The sequence below is a fragment of the Pholcus phalangioides genome, unplaced genomic scaffold (assembly GCF_987345545.1).
Source record: "Pholcus phalangioides strain wild (caught in Gottingen) unplaced genomic scaffold, Ppha-v1.0 ptg000001l_1, whole genome shotgun sequence".
Taxonomy (NCBI): domain Eukaryota; kingdom Metazoa; phylum Arthropoda; class Arachnida; order Araneae; family Pholcidae; genus Pholcus; species Pholcus phalangioides.
The window spans coordinates 21545934-21562379 of NW_028301594.1; the positions used below are offsets into that span (position 1 = coordinate 21545934).

Genomic DNA, 16446 nt, shown 5'->3' on the forward strand with positions numbered 1-16446 from the left:
TCATTGTTAACATATCTAGAACGTTTCAAGAAGTCGGGAAACACCCAGTGTGCTTGTGATGAGATTGGATCTTTATAGCATTACCTGACATCTTGTCAATATGCGGCAAAAGTTCATTTCGGTGTTAGCCCCGAGAACGGTCGACTGTGTTTCAAAAGGGGAATACGGTGCTTGGGTGCGGTGGATTATATTGTTCCTAGATAACAACCTACATCACACACATACTATGAAGATTAGCAGTGCGGCGTCTGAACGGTGGGAGCGATGACTAGTTCAACCCGGCATGAGCCCCAATGATTGACCTTACGAGGAAATATGATCTCCGACCATACCGGCGTCAATAGAAGTAACCAGTGAATAGGAAAATCTAAGCACATTCACCTACAGAGACAAACTAGGCCATTGACGACAATAACGTATCAAGTGTCATTTACTCGGCTATAACTATAATCATGGCTTTACTATAATCATGTTTATAATTTTGATTGCCTATTGGCATAAATTGTTTCTATATTTTATTTATCTGTTATATGATTCCAGATTGACGATTGCTGATGTTTCAAGATGTGATTGTATCAATTTATTTTTTTAATTTTTATTCATTTTATGTTTTGTTGCCTTCGTCTGAGGTGATGCTTCTTTGATTTTAATAAAAAATTCCGGATACACCTATCTTTCGGGAATGCTTAGACATTTCTCTGAGATGGGAAGTGGGTTGAGTCCGGTTTTCAAAGGTAAAAAAATTATTTGTCACGAAACACTCGTTGTGCTTATGTGAAATTTTCCGTTAAGAAGATAGAATTTTCCTTTCCTTTCCCACTTTACACAGGTTCCGTTTAATCCAGGTTTTTTAATCTGTTAATTAGGCATTGAAATCACGGGCCAAGATTTTTTCCGTTGAAGATAGATTTTCGCTGAATACGGGTTCCATTAAAAGCAGGTTTTTTTGTATTGTTATAAAAAATTGATTAATTTGCATTGATTGAACTAAGCATTTGGAAATCACAATATTTCAAATGTAATTTGATCAATTTACTTTTCCTTTCCAACCTCAAAGGTCTTGCCACAGATCATTGATGACAGCGAAAGAACGATTATGCCCAATATGGTTCAACTTACTTTAGTGTTTGCTGGTATTCGTTCATTTCTGATAAAATGAGAGGGAGAGTTACAACAAATGTATGAGTAACAACTGAAAATGTTGGAAAATTTTGTCTTTTTATCTATTTGAATAGAGAATAAAACATTTTACATTCAAAACATTTATTCATACCAAACGACATTCATTATATACATGATTTTTGATTTACATTAAATATAACGAATTCGAATGGATCATTCACTATACATTTAGTTTCCAATTGAGTCAAATTTTCATATGAAGACATCTTTTTTTACAATACAATGATTTGCCTTACATTCCGTTGAGACAACATCAGTCTCAAATCACACACTTGTATACAAGACATGCAAAGACTCAAGTGAGCCCCATATAATAGTCAAAAAATAATTCACATATTTTATATTTCTTTGAAGGATCAAATTACCATGACTATTAATCTTAAGTCTTTGCGTTTTGATACAAGTTTGCGATGGTTCACAAATAATTTTTGATGGTATCTTGAATCATCATCACTGCCATAATAACTGAGCACTGTGACCTTTCAGCGAAGATGAGGAAACTAGATGAGTAGTCGGAATTTTGAGCTCGAATACATATTCACGATTCACTTGACAAGTTATAAAAGTTACTGGAATAATTTTCTGCAATTCGATACAGCGAGGAACTAAACAACTCCGAAGCAATAATCTCTAAAATAACTCTATATAGTCCTTTATGCTGTTACTGCGGATTCACTAGTTTATTTATTAAGAGAATACCCTGGGATGGACAGAGATGTACGAGTGAAGCTGGGGTTTTGAGTGATCTCTCCCTCTCTTTGGTATTTTTCACACATTTAAGTAGCCCTATGCATTTTCTCTCTTGAAACTCGTTGCAAGTGGCTGGTGAGAAATGTTTTGTTCCTCACGATAATTTCCTACATAAATGATGAACCAGAACATTATTATTTCTGTATTTCAGTGAGTGCGATTACCAAAATATGAATTAATTACAATATAACTTATCTCTTCTGCAAGTGTTCCTCCCACTCCTCAGAAATATAGCCTTTTGGAAAGTTGAGCGAATGTGTAGAACAGGGGTTCTTAACCTTTTGTGTTCCACGAGGTCTTTGTGGCAGTGGGATAAAGTCATCGGACCCTCTGTGTCCACGGATCCCGTTACCAAAACAATATTCAGTACATGATAATGTAAAAACAGTGAGACAATTGTCTTCTCACAGACCCCTCCCCCAACGGAGAGTTCCATGGAACCCTGGTTAAGAACCACTGGTGGCTGGTGTAGAGGAGGAGGGACTTCTAGACCAAAAAAAAATTGGTCCTGTTGGGGGTAGGTACTCTGCTTATAGATGTGATCATTTATAGAGGTTTCTCCTTAATTACCAAGTGTCGTGATTAAATACTTGTTGAATACATTTTCGAGTCGATTGTTATCGATGAACTATGATCAAAATGGTCATTTACTAGGAGTTCATATTTTCATTAACTCATGCGAAATATCTAATGCTTTTTTTTTCATTCCGACATGCAGATACTAGCAAATGGTACTCGCCATGCAGTTGACGCCAAATTTTCTTGGAAGCTTCTGCGAAAGAAGTGGGATAAATTTTTCAATTTCTGGAAGTCACTGATTTAAAATACACTAAATTGCGAAGTATTAAGATAATTTTCACGTATAATTCTGTATGGGATAATCAGCTTATATTGAAGAGATGATTAGAGTTAAGTTTTCTGAAAGTTCTGAAGCTCATGGAACTTGTCTTCATGACAAGATAACGTTTGTGAATAATGACTTGCTTCAAAAATCTCGGTCTGAACAATCTTAGTTGAATTATAAGTACCTGACAGTTATAAATAGAAAACATTTTCCGTGAAATTGCGATATCTTTTGACACTCTGAACCGTTTTTTCTGTGATTTCATAAATTTGAAGTGAAATATGGTGAAAAAAAGATGGGTGCTCCCCGCTACGAGTTGAGAGAAGCATTCGTATTCTACCTGAATCCCCAGAAAAATAGCCACGCCTTTTTCAATAGCTCCCTGGCAGAAGAATTCTAGGCTATAGGATCGTTTCGAAAACCAACTTCGGTAGGAAAAAAAAAACGCACATTTTTGGCATTCACGAAATAGATTCACCAAGTTCGCATACCTTTACGCTGGGATGCACCTTTTACGTCGAGCCAACGTGAGAATCACTCCGTTTGAAATTGCTTTTCCAACTCTCAAAAGATTACGGAAGAGCGTCTCTTCAATCTTATTTACTCCTTCGGAATACAAGATATGTATGAAGTATAACTTGCACATCTTTTCCACCACCAATCAAAATTCGGACAAGCGTAAAATTCGATTTTCACAGATGAACATAGCTTACAGTACGGAAGAATAATTTTACTTTCATTCTCTTCTTTTAATAGAGTAGGTATCTTACTGGTCCCTTATAACGGCGGGAAAAACCAAAGTTCAACACTAACAACACCAGACAATAGAAAGTAGCGACAGAAGACGCGTTAGCGGCTGATGCCACGTTGAGCAGTTTCGGCGACATGCTTGCATTCAAAACCGTATAAACACATTCAATTTTCTTGAGGGTTTTTATTACAAAAACAATATTCGGTGGTTTGTTATGTTAAGGAACTGATTACTAGTCAAACGAAACACATTTTTTTCCATATTAAACACACGTGGTGGCTAAGGTATGGGTATTGTGTTCAGCACCACCCCTAGTTCTAGTCAATATCTTGGGAATGAAGAGTAGAGTGAAGGTGTCTCTGAACTGTCTACTCATCGTGCAGTATATTATGAAGTTGATGGCGCTGTTGACAAGAGCAAGGGCATCCATCATCTCACCAAAGTTCAGATACACGTTGTTGAAGAACTTGGTTCCCAAAATACCGCTAAGTAGCGCCAGAAGCCCAGACGGGAACTCTGTCAGCAGGAAGAGCCATAGCACCGCGAGGAGCATACGCGTGGTCCTGTCGTGAGTCGAGTCGCTCTCGGTTCTGTTCTTGAGACGCTGGCGTCTGAGGTTCGCTTCGTAAAGCACCCGGATCAAGCCCAGACTGAGTCCCGTCAGTGCGACGCACGGGACGAGCTTCGTGATCACGCTGAAGAACCAGAAGTTGATTTTCTCGAGCAGGTTCTCATGTCTTTGCGCTATCTCGCTGAAACTGACCCTGTACATGATGTGGCCGTCGTCCGTGAACTCGCTGATGACGGTGAACGTGAGATATTCCGGTATGCATATAACCGTGCAGCATATGTACGTGGACAATATGGCGCATTTTGCTCGAGGCATTGCGCACAGATTCACGGTACTGGCAGGGAAGCTCACGGCGAGGAAACGCCATATGGCAACCGTGACAGTCAGCCATATCGATATTGTGTGGTTGACGACGGTGAAGTGCGCGTGGAATAACGTAAACACAGCCCAACCGTACGAAAACTTATCTTGGTAGTCTAGGTCGGTCCTTATGTAGTTATGGAAAGCGAACGGAACGTAAGAGAACATGACCATCATGTCAGCTACGGCCAGTCCAGTCAATATCGCATTGGTCGGTGACACCATATTTTTTCTCGTGAGTACTATGATGTTGAGGATATTTGCAGTGATTCCGAATACGCATACTGCCAGAGTTATATAGCCATGGAGTGGAAGATATAAGCCCTTCAGGACCGACAAGTAACTCCCGTAATAAGGGTCATCGTACGTATACGAAACGTCACCGAAGCTCCCGTTCACGCTCCAGAAACTGTTGTTACCGAGATCGGTGGTCTCGTTCAGAAACATTTGCATGAAACTAACATTCATCTTGACGATATCGAGGTGAAATTGACAAATCTGAATCAAAGTTCATTCTTTTGATGGTTATTCACTTCAGTATGCGGTGGAAAGTTCAGATCAAACATACTATTCGAAAACTAATATGGAAGAACAACCAGTTTCATTGATATCAATCTGCTATTACGGTGTAAAACAATTATCTTTGGAAGGCAACAAAGCAGCAGGAAGTAATAATTCAAAAGTAATATCGGAAAGAAATGATGGAGATCATACGGCAGTGCAGGTCACCAACCTGAAATGAAATAAAAATTGATATATAAGTTAATCGAAAAACTTTTATCATGAAATAAACACTCGATAAATCCGAACAGACTCATAAGTCACTTATGACACGTGTTTTCACTTGTGTGTGGTAATTGAAGCTTCGCTCATATACAGGGTGATTACTTAATTCCTCTTGGCGAATCGTTGATGTTAGACGCATACTTCCAATTAGAAAAATTGTCCAAAAAACTTGTATAACTCAGATACGTCATTCATGCTGCAAGGGGTTGTTCAACACCCTGTCCTTAAAAACACAATGAGAAAGTTGTTGCATTGTCTCTCCTAAAGTCGGATTTTCCTAGAAGCAGGTTTTTGCATCACGCGCAAAACGCTGATTCGTCAAGAAACCTGAATTTCCGGTTTTGAACCAATCAGCGTTTTCACGTTGCACACGGCACAAAAATTCTACTCCTTCGAAAACGGCTTGAAGCCAGCAAAGGATAGTCCACGTTTTTAAGTGCAATATTCAAAGATATAATTTTTTCAAAAAACGGAGGAAAAAGTTGGGGGAAAAAAACATCATAAAAACAAACGGACAACTCTTCTTTCCCTGATTGATGATGTTCTTTCCTAACTTTCTTCCGATTTTTGAATTGCTTTGAATTTGCTTTTGAAATATCTCTGCGAATATTACACTTAGAAACGTAGAATTTTTTTTATCGCCCTTAGTATAGACAGGGAAACAATTTTTAATTGGGTTTTGAGATCAGGGTGTGTCAGCATAAAAAGTTTATTATTTCAGTAGCTATACAATCCCCCTTGCAACATGAATGACGTATGCGAGTTCCACACGGTCAAACACTTTTTTCTAAGTCAAACTCAATTTTTTCTAATTGGAAGTATTCCTCTAGAATCAACGGTTCACTAGTAAAATGCGACAAAGAAAATTAAGTAATCACCGTGCATATATTTCACATTTTTAAAATTCTTCTTCCATTGATTTCATTGAACAGATAAAAACTTAGGGGAAAGTATCGATCGCTATCACCACAATCACTTTATACGCATCAATAAACCTATTTTTCTATTTATCACATCACTGCTTTCAATACGCCCGATTATTAAAAAGAAACTGACAAAAGAACATCACTATTGGAATTCTTTCTTTAACTTATAGGCATTATATAATGAATATATATATCTTGTGTACATAAATTCTTAATTCAGTTAAAAAGTTTCTTATTATTTCCCACGCGTGTTGCGTGAAAAATTTATGAAATACTTTGTTTTTCTTGTCCGTGTTGACTTTAAAAGAAGAGCTAAATTTTATAATCTTCACATACGCATTGCAACTTACACAATTCCTAGGGTTAACCAAAAAAGCACATGGAATAACAAAGAAATTAAGGCTTCATAACTGCGTAACAGACATAATAAAAGTATAAACTCTCCATTTCAACATCAAAAAGCGAATCAATGCATTTAAGCAGACGAACCGATCCTGAATATTATCAACTAGGTAAAGAAACGTTACAGCAATTGGATACATGCGTGGATTTAGGTATTGCAATGAGCCGCATCCTGGATTTTAATGATCCTTATCATGGCATAGTCTCTGCAAAGCTAACAGAATTTCACACAGCATACCGCATACGGCATACCGCAAGTGTGAAGCGCATTCGTTGTCATATGTTTTCTGTGTGTACGTTCCCCCGACTGTGAAGTTCTGTTTGCAAGTATGGCGCTCTTACAAAACTAAGGATATAAAGTTCCTCGAAAAGCCACAGAGGTCCTTTACCAAACAAACACAAGTGGCTGGTCTTATTGCGAGAGGCTTCAATTTCTCGACCTTTCTCCGTATGAGAAATGTTTTCCCTTCTGACTATTATTTCTAACTATTTTTTATTATTTATTCAATATTATTTTATATAATTATTACTTTTCCAGTGCAAGTGCATTTCGTGACTTTTGGGGTAATTGTAAATAAATAACTAAATAAAATATTATAGTAGGGCTAGACAAGTCCCAGAAGCTAGGTCACCGTGACGACTAAAAATTAGTATTGGCGCCAAAAAGTTTATTTGTGTAGCTAATAAATTGTAGGCTGAAAGCAGTAGAAAATGTTTGGAATTCGTACCAGCATAACTCCCAACATGAAACAGGGTCACTATGCGCCGAAAAAGTCAAAAGAACTATTATTTTGGTCATTTTTCTTCTGATAAAAAAAAATTTTTGGCACCTATTTTTTTTTCTGGCTCTTAGATTTTTTTTGCTGTTTTTCTAGCCCTGACACATACTGATATTGAGCTGCATTTGATTTTGAGGAGTCCGCAATCCCGAGGCTTTGGGAGTGTCATTAAGAACAGTTAAGCGTTTTAAAACCATGTATCTCACACACTGCAGTCGAGTGGGGAGAGATCTCAGTAATATTACATATAAGTTATTTTTTCAGATTAACGTAATGCTCAAGAACGCAGGTGCTTGAGCTCTTCTATTTTTCTTTCGTGAACTTGATAACATGATCTATTACAGCAGTAGATGTGGTTGAAGGGTGTTATCTCGATAGTGTTCATCAGACACCGAACTGCTCGCGAAAATATAGAAATCAGTTAAGTGAGAACAGGAGGGTTATTACAACTCCGATGTAAAGTATATTCCGTATCAAGATACCGTAGAATTATTTAGTAAATATGTGAAAATAATTAATTTTTCATATTTCTCAGCGAGAGTAAGAAATAATAAACTCTTTGGTGTCTAACTTTTGATGCAAAATACTAGAAAATACCAAATATGTTTTTAAGGGTTTAGAAAAATATATTAGTGCATAAGACGTATACACGTATGTATGTGTAAGATGTCTAACTTTATAGTATACAAAAAGCAAAAAAAATCAAATCAATTACATTATAGGAATCTTATTGTTTTCTTTTTTACATATATTGAATGAATCGAATCTTTTCAGCAACAGTGGACTGAAATTTTCTGGAATTAAAATTTACTTGAATTTCCCGGCATGCTGGAAAATACGGATATTCCCAACACGCTGGTCTTCTCGGTCTTCTCACTGTTTCCCGGTATGACGGCTAATGCGTGAGATTACGGTACACAGCATAAATCATTTGCTTATGATATGCGTTAGGTACTTTTTGACCCTATACAATAGCATTATCTATTGAACAAAAATTTACCTATTCAGATTTTTTTTATTGTTATGAAAAATAAAATTCTAGATGTCTCTAAGCATATCTGTGAGAACCGCATCTTTGTATTGTACATATTTATAAAGCTATTGAGTTTTCAATAGTATTGCGACTTTTTGATCATCCTATATTTTATCTCTGTCTTAAAAATTTGCGATGGGCTTTCAATAGCCTGTCGAACTCAGCAGCCATCGGCACATGACATTTTGACATTTTTCATAACACAACGTACTCTTATCATGGTCTTTTGGAAAAAAAAGAAGAAAAAAAAGAGATAATAGAAAATTATACGGTGATGCTTCGCTAAAGATGAAAAGAGAAGTTTCCTTCTCATGATATTGCTTAGTCATTCAATTTAATCATAAAATTTTCTTTTAACATCTTAAAAGAAAGTATTTTCTAGCGGCAGTAAAAATAATTCGGAAACTGAATAATAGCGAAAAAGTAATATTAGTAATTTCAAAAAATTCTTTGAATTACTTGTTATTTCTTCATGTGTATATGGAATTTCAGATAACACTCGGAAAAAAAAATTTAATCATTGGGACGCACGCAAAAAAAAAAAAAGTATTATTTTCTAATGCGCAAACATTTTATTATGTTCTTGAACTTTTTTGGTATATTTAAATATTTTTTTTCCTACGTCTTCATCCAAAGTTCAATTTTCAGAACTCCCATCAATCGAATACCGTACAATTTGAAATTAAAATTTTGTTATTAACATGAGAAAAGAGCTAAAAGAAGTGAAAAACATGACCTTTTATTACTCGAAATTAGTTGATTCATCACATAGGAAATGGCACCGGGGAAATTTTTAATTTTGGATTTAAATAATTAATTCTCTTACTGATATTGTGTATAAATGAATTACATTTATATCAAAAACGAAATAGAATAAATATTTATATACACAAGGTGAGAATAAAATAAGTCACGTGTTCAGAACTTTTTTGCAATTGCTACCATTTTGCTACCACAGCAGAAATGTTTATTTGGCATGTGCTAGTAGAATGAACCTCAGATTTAGCAATTATCCAATGGGAAACATTGAAAGAAAAACGATGAATTCAGATTTTTGAAATTTTTCTTTCTTTTGAAACTTTAAAAAAATTAATAAAATTCTAACGAATAATCAGATATTGTTTTATAATTTGTTTTCGTGAAAACCTTGTTTGTGTATGAAGTTTGGTAGCTATCCATTTATTTAGATGTTTTTGATTTTTTTTTTAAGTCCGAAGATTTTTTTCTGGATTGTACGCCGAGTTGAACTCGGAAAGTAAAGTCTACTGGTCTCCACCGGGAATCGAACCCAGTCCATTGCAAACCAAGCAAGCGCGCTATACGTATACGGAACCATCTCACTCTCGCTACTGCGCCACCTGGGAGCCATTTGCTGATGTTAAGGGAGGTTACTGAGTGTCTACTTCTTGCATTACGCCCACGTGCGTAAATAAAGAAGGAACGATCGTGTCTCCTGTGGTGCATACGGATAGCGCGCCTGCCTGACGTGCAAGACGACTGAATTAGATGCCTGGTTGAGACAAGTTGACTTGACTTTCCGAGTTCACCTCGGCATAATATCCAGAAAAATTCTTTCCCTTATCCGGCCATTGGTTACAGCTGCAGAATGGTCAGAACACGACAACTTATTTCATGCCCACCTCGTATTTAAATACAATTCAATTTCTCGATCTAATCTAGTCATTTCAAAACCATATAACATTTGTTCAGGTCTTGCAGTATCTGAAGTAAATTTCGAAAGACCATGAGAATTGAAAATGAATTGCATCCAAAATAACGTCACCCGAATTGCACTAAAAAATTCCATGAATAAATATTAGATGGACTGTATTTCTAGCCAAACTAAATCTAATCGAGAAGAGTCAACAGATATCCACCCTAATGGTATCCTATATCTTTTTCTGAATCACTCCTGAAAAAAGAAAAAGCAAACCAATGTTAAGAAAACCAAAGCGTGAAACAACGGCTATTTATTATCTTGTTAGGTAGCGAGAAAATGATAAAGTATGTGGAACTTGTTCGGTATTGAGATGCAATAAAAATTGATGGCTCTTCCCAGGAAGGCAGCAAAAAAACAACTTCAAGATAGAGGGAAAGCTGGCTTTTTGTTTCGCATGTGAGAAGTGTGGAGTGGGTATGGACTCCATCAGATAGGGTCGTTTTCGATCCCTTACCCTGTGTTCGATGAAATCCATACAATAAAGGATATTGATTTGCTGAAGTTGAGACAGCAGTGGGAGGATCGTATAACAGTCGTTACAACAGGACTTGGAAGCATTCTGTGTTATCTGTGATGCAATTGCGTTATAACTCACACCCTCGGGGGCGTGATTTAGAGTTTATTGCCTTAAGAAATTTCACTAATTACTTATATGGTGAAGAGGAGAGTTTCTCACAATGGGGGGGGGGATATATACAATTACAGGCTGTCCCAAAATGTTTGCCTAGTGGATATCTCTGCAACCGTTGACTTTAGAGAGCCATACTTTCAATTAAAAAAGTTTTCAAACGACGTCTGGTTACTTGAAATGCCTTTGATTTCACAAGGGGTCAGCACATAACAAAGTAGAAAAATTAACTTTTTGTAGATACTTTTTTGTTCTTAAACTTCCAATTAGTGGGCTATAAATGTGGTCTGAGAAGTCATTTACAAAATATTGCATATTTTTTAAATGCAATATTCACGGAGATATTTGTTTTTGAAGTTTGCAGCATTTATCGTCAATGATTAAAGGTGAGGTTCAGTGAACGCAAATTAAATTCGAAGTTGTAAAAACTCTAATTTTCGAAAAATTTGATTGTTATTTATTGTGAATAAAATATATGATCTGATGAACCTTATTACAGATGGCTATGCTTAATTCTGTTTTCAGATATAGCCTTTTGTACGTTTTGATAAACGCACTTGAACGAACAAGTTACGTTTGATCGACATATTGCTTGGCACAACAAAACACATATTTTTAATGAAATGTGGGGCAAAGCGATTCAATATTGAAAAATCTGAAGGTTGTCCAATCATTTCGTTCCCATTTCTCGAATTATTTTACTCTTCAATACATAGCCAATCTTATATTCGAATTTGCTCAACCCTCTCAGCGGCAAAGACGAAATATCTCACCTAACTTGACACTTTGTGTTTCGGTAATTACACGAAGCAGTCGGCCCCGCTTAAACTGATATCAATGATTGCAGCACACAATATCCGATTAAGCGGGGCGTATTCGATTATCGGGTGGGGGGGGGGAAACAATTCAATTGCTGTTTAACACCGTTAGTACATTTTTATATTGAAAACGGAAAAGAATCAGTATTAATGAAGCTTCTGGAATAAATCAAACGTCAAATTGAATGAAAATTATATTGAATTACAACGATTATACAATTTTTTTTACTCTTATTGCAAAAGTTAGTGCCCTTTATGGACTTAGCAGAGAACAAAAATAACATAATTAGATATGCGAAAAAACTTTGATATATTTTTTTTATTCCTCCATATAAAAATGTTACATCAACAAAAGAACAACCAAAGGAGATTTGTGCCCCACATCTGGGGTACAACAAAAGATGAATCCACCGCCCGCGTCACATAGCCCCTCAGGCATCTTGGGGTTTTAGTTTCCCTGTTGTCCTCTATTAACACCTGTCCCCGTGGATCTTGTCCTTAACGCCATCACCTGTTCTCAAGTTTTTGTGTCTCAGTTTGGCAACATATGCCATTAATTTCATATTTTATTCAATAAAAATATACTATACATATGGTTTATTGGTTATCTTCTTATGGTTATCTTCTAAAAAAAGTGTAGCATTTTATAGAGGGTTTAGTAATTTCGTGGTTGGTGTGCGTTAACATTTGGCGTGTGAATCAATGTGAGATTAAGCAGTGAAAAATGTTTATCTTATTTAATTAAGCAAAACAGATTAACATTGTGTGCATGGAAGAATTTGGAGGATTTTGTTCGAATATAAGCGGGATACCCGTAATCCATTTAAGAGAGCTGACTGTATCTCACTTCTTTAAAACCCCATAATTTCGGTAAGGACGATCTCTGGCAGGCTTTTTTTCTTTTTCTCGGTTGCTTTTTTAAAATATTATTCTCGGAATTGTCAGGGAGAAGGAATCACCTACACGCTATCACCTCCACAAAATCCAAAAAAATACAGTATATATGTATATATATTCTTCTAAAAAAAGTGCAGCATTTTATAGAGGGTTTAGTAATTTCCACTTCCACGGTGGCAGTTGTAATGCGGATCAGTGAGATTTTAAAAACCGCTTAAGGGGGTCTCCTACTTTTTATCATGGTAAAAACTTTCTTATGTAGAAATATTATTAAAAATATTATATATATATATATATATATATATATATATATATATATATATATATATATATATATATATATATATATATATATATATATATTCATTGATTTATTTCAAATTTTTTCACCACATATACTCAGTTGTATAGCCTATTCAATCCTATTGCAGTACAAAATTTTACACACCTTTAATACGTATTTATTTTACAAATTTTGAAAAAAATTTCAATGAGAACAGCTTGCGCGCATCATAAAATAACAAATATTGAATAAAAATTAATTCAAATAAAGGAAACTATTTACTTCATGAAATGACGAAGAAGATTTGAGATCCATTCATAAATAATTAAGTTGTAATTTTTTTTTTTAATTTTCAAAAATTTTTAAATTTAAAAATTCAATTTTGAATAAAATTGAGTCAATAAAATCTCAATCATTTTCAGCATTTTATAAACCGAACAGTTTTATTTAGTTTGAATCATTTTTTATTTAATTAGTTATTTCATGCAACTTTATCATGGACGCAAACTGATTCTAATGCATTTTTTTGAAAGTTTGTAAAAAATTAAGTATTAAAGATATGTAAAATTTTGTACTGGCTTAAAATAGCAAACAAAATCTCAAATATATGTGGTGAAAATTTCAAATAAACCAATGGATGAATGTTATTTTAAATAATAGTTCTACATAAGAAAGTTTTCCACCATGTTAAAAAGATAAGGAACCTCTTGAAGGATTAAGATCAATAACAAACTTTATAGCGAGAGCAGAGAGAGAAAAATTGTTAATTTCAAAAACTTCAAGTGCTCAAGATACTCAAAGTTCAAATTTTGGAAGAGTAAAATCTGCTGCTCGAGCGAATCAAATATCACTCTTTTTTTACTCAGCGTTTTCTGAGATACTAGGTTAACTTATTGTAAGTCCATGTGTATGTTACACTAGCCTTTTTAGGTATAACACCCACACACACACATGTATATACCTGATTTACAATGATCTTATATCCAGATACGATAGCATCGACTTTATAGCGCATTTCATACATATCTATAATAACATTTTGGCCCACCAGAGATTTCACCGCCCATCTCTGTGTAATACTCGTAAAGTAATTCGGAGGATATATCGTACCAGATGTTGCCGCCAGTTAGGGAAGGAATTCTGAACAGAAATAGTTTCGCAGGTTCTTTTACCGAGAGGTAAAATGGGGAAAAATACCAAAGGAAATGGGAAATGAGGTGAGAAAAAAAATGGAAATGGCCAGGAGAAGAGTTCACCAGTATGAACAAAATGTTGTTGTTGTTGTTATCCCCGAAAAAGCTCAAAGTTCGCTTTAATACGTCAAAAAGAAAATTCTTATCGTTTCCCTAGAACTTTTTTTTTTATGAATCTCTATGCGCTGAATTCGTGTACTTTTCGTGTTTCTTGAGGGCATGTATTGATTGCGTTCCCGGGAAAAATTCAGACAATAACGCGGTGTATTTTGTTTTGATCTCTGAGGTTGTGTTTTCAGGGCTTTTCCTCACTATTTCTCTGCAGGAAAGTTGGGTATTTTTGAACAGTTGTTCAAAATATTCAAGGATTATTTTTACCTTTTTATTTGTTTAATTTTCTTGGTTCGGTGATGCTTTTGGCCAATATAGAGGTAAGTTTGGACGCTATTATTAGTGGACAGATCTCAATAAGACAAAACCAAACCAACTTCTAGTCAAACCTCTAAAAGCAGTGCCAATTCTCAACAATTAATTGCAAATTTTATAAACAGTGATACGGGGGGAAAAATTACACCTCTCTTTACCTTAGAGTGAATTATATAATACTACGGTAACAGCATTTCTGAATTGACAAGGGAGGTTTATTACATTATTACGTATTATTATTAAAGTATGTTCTTACGGAACACAAAAATTTATCGGTATAGGCTTTTGCTTGATTGGGACGTCTGAATGAACGAACGCTAGAACTCTACCACCAGACTTATCCCGTTGCCGAGAATTTACTATTGTTCACTACGTATTTTGATGAAATCTATTCACATATTTTATTTTGCTTCTTCCAAACACAAACACTAACATTTATAAGCATGCATTTTAGGATGTGTCCAATGGCATACGAGAGAAAAAAAAATGGAACCACACACGCAAACGACAACTTTTTGGTTCTTTTAACTAATTAAATAATTTTTTTATGCAGTAAAAATATTGACGTATTTATAAATGGACGTTTAGCTGTGCTATAGTTGAATAGGTCATAAGGAAGAAGTGTGTAAAATTTGGAGTAAGTCTGAGTTCGTCATTTAGTAAGTGAGGACTCCAGTGATGCACGATTTTCGAATCACGAGAACTTCACGAGTCACAGACGTGGCGAACATCAGCATTGGATCCGTTCATCCCATTTTGGCTTACGATTCGGGCTTCAAGAAAATCTCTCGCGAAGTTCATGCCAAAGCTGCTTATGATCGAGCTGACGGAACTCCATCAGGATATCGCATGGGACATGCTAAAGTACGCACTACATAGCAAAATCCATCACCAAGTTGTACTACAAGTGGTTCTGCGTTTCTATTGACAACTCCATCACGATTAACGCAGTTGCGTTGTTCAGGTTTTTATACCATTTTGTCAAAAACCAAAACTACGAGGGCGCTCATCCTCACTCATCGGCTGTCTGCCGGTGACTGGCACTTTCTGCAAGCAGGAAAGAATTCAAGCATGTGAACCAGAATTGATTACATATGAGTACATCAAATCAGATCTCTCTAGATTCATTGGTTTAAGAGCAAAAATTATGGTCGGATACTTTTTGAACAAACTCGTGTATCGTCAGATTCGTCTAAACCAGATCTATCGATAGACACTACTGTTTATATACTTATCGCGCGCTTTAAAAAAAAGAAGGATGTGTGTTGCATGTTTCCGTTACGGTACTACAGGGTCATTCTAAATTCATGGGACAAACTTTAAGAAGTGTTATAAGACACCTAAAGAAGCATTTTGGTCATAGAATGCGTGGTCGAGTCACAACAGCAAAGACGGTAGGCGGTTTTTTTGGAGAGTGCTCAACAGCACTGCAAGGCACTGTGGACGGAGGCTTTGTTTCTTCGTTTCCCGTCATAGTGGAGGCGTGCTGTGTATATATTTTGTATATGTTGTGTCTTTAGACCATTCTCAAATCTCTCCTACTTCAACATGCCAGCTTCTTTTTACCCACAAGTCTTTCCCACACTTCTTTCGAAATCCTTGGCTACGGTCTCCGGCCCTTATGTGCCACTGGGCGCACGTGAAATTTTTCTCCCTAGTCAATTGGTTCAGCTGTCCATTTCAGTCAAATGTCTTGTACGTTGTATCGAATTGGCTGTCTTCATGGGGAGAACGACGCAGTGATTCGAAACAAGGGGAGCCAACACTCTAAATTTTTGCTAACTTTTCCGACACAACTCTGCCTCTTTTGAGGTAACGGAAGTAAGGTGCTTTGCATCAGTCCGGGTTTGTGAGCGGTTCTATCTAACTACCGCCTTTGCAGTTGCGATTCGATCACATATTATATGACCAAAAATACTTGTTTAAATGTCTCATATCACCTCTTAAAGTTTGTCCCATGAATTTAGAATCACCCTGCATACGACGAGGATGGTACCAAAACCCGCGGATTTATTCAAAGGGAATCCATCGTGGTTCATATCGTTGGATCTGTTTTAATTAAATCTGTCCATGATACTTCCGTGCCTTCTTCCGTAT

The 16446-nt window shown here is 35.9% G+C and overlaps 1 protein-coding gene across 1 annotated transcript in view; it reads right to left on the bottom strand.

Moving 5' to 3' along the window:
- Positions 1 to 1344: 1344 nt before the first annotated feature.
- LOC149090059 (G protein-coupled receptor dmsr-1-like) overlaps positions 1345 to 16446 on the bottom strand; it is a 32452-nt gene continuing 17350 nt past the window's right edge. Inside the window, exon 2 of the mRNA XM_089232045.1 lies at positions 1345 to 5191. Within this exon, the coding sequence (XP_089088171.1) occupies positions 3790 to 4926 (1137 nt within the window). The 5' untranslated portion in view covers positions 4927 to 5191 and the 3' untranslated portion in view covers positions 1345 to 3789. The remainder of the gene's footprint in view (positions 5192 to 16446) is intronic.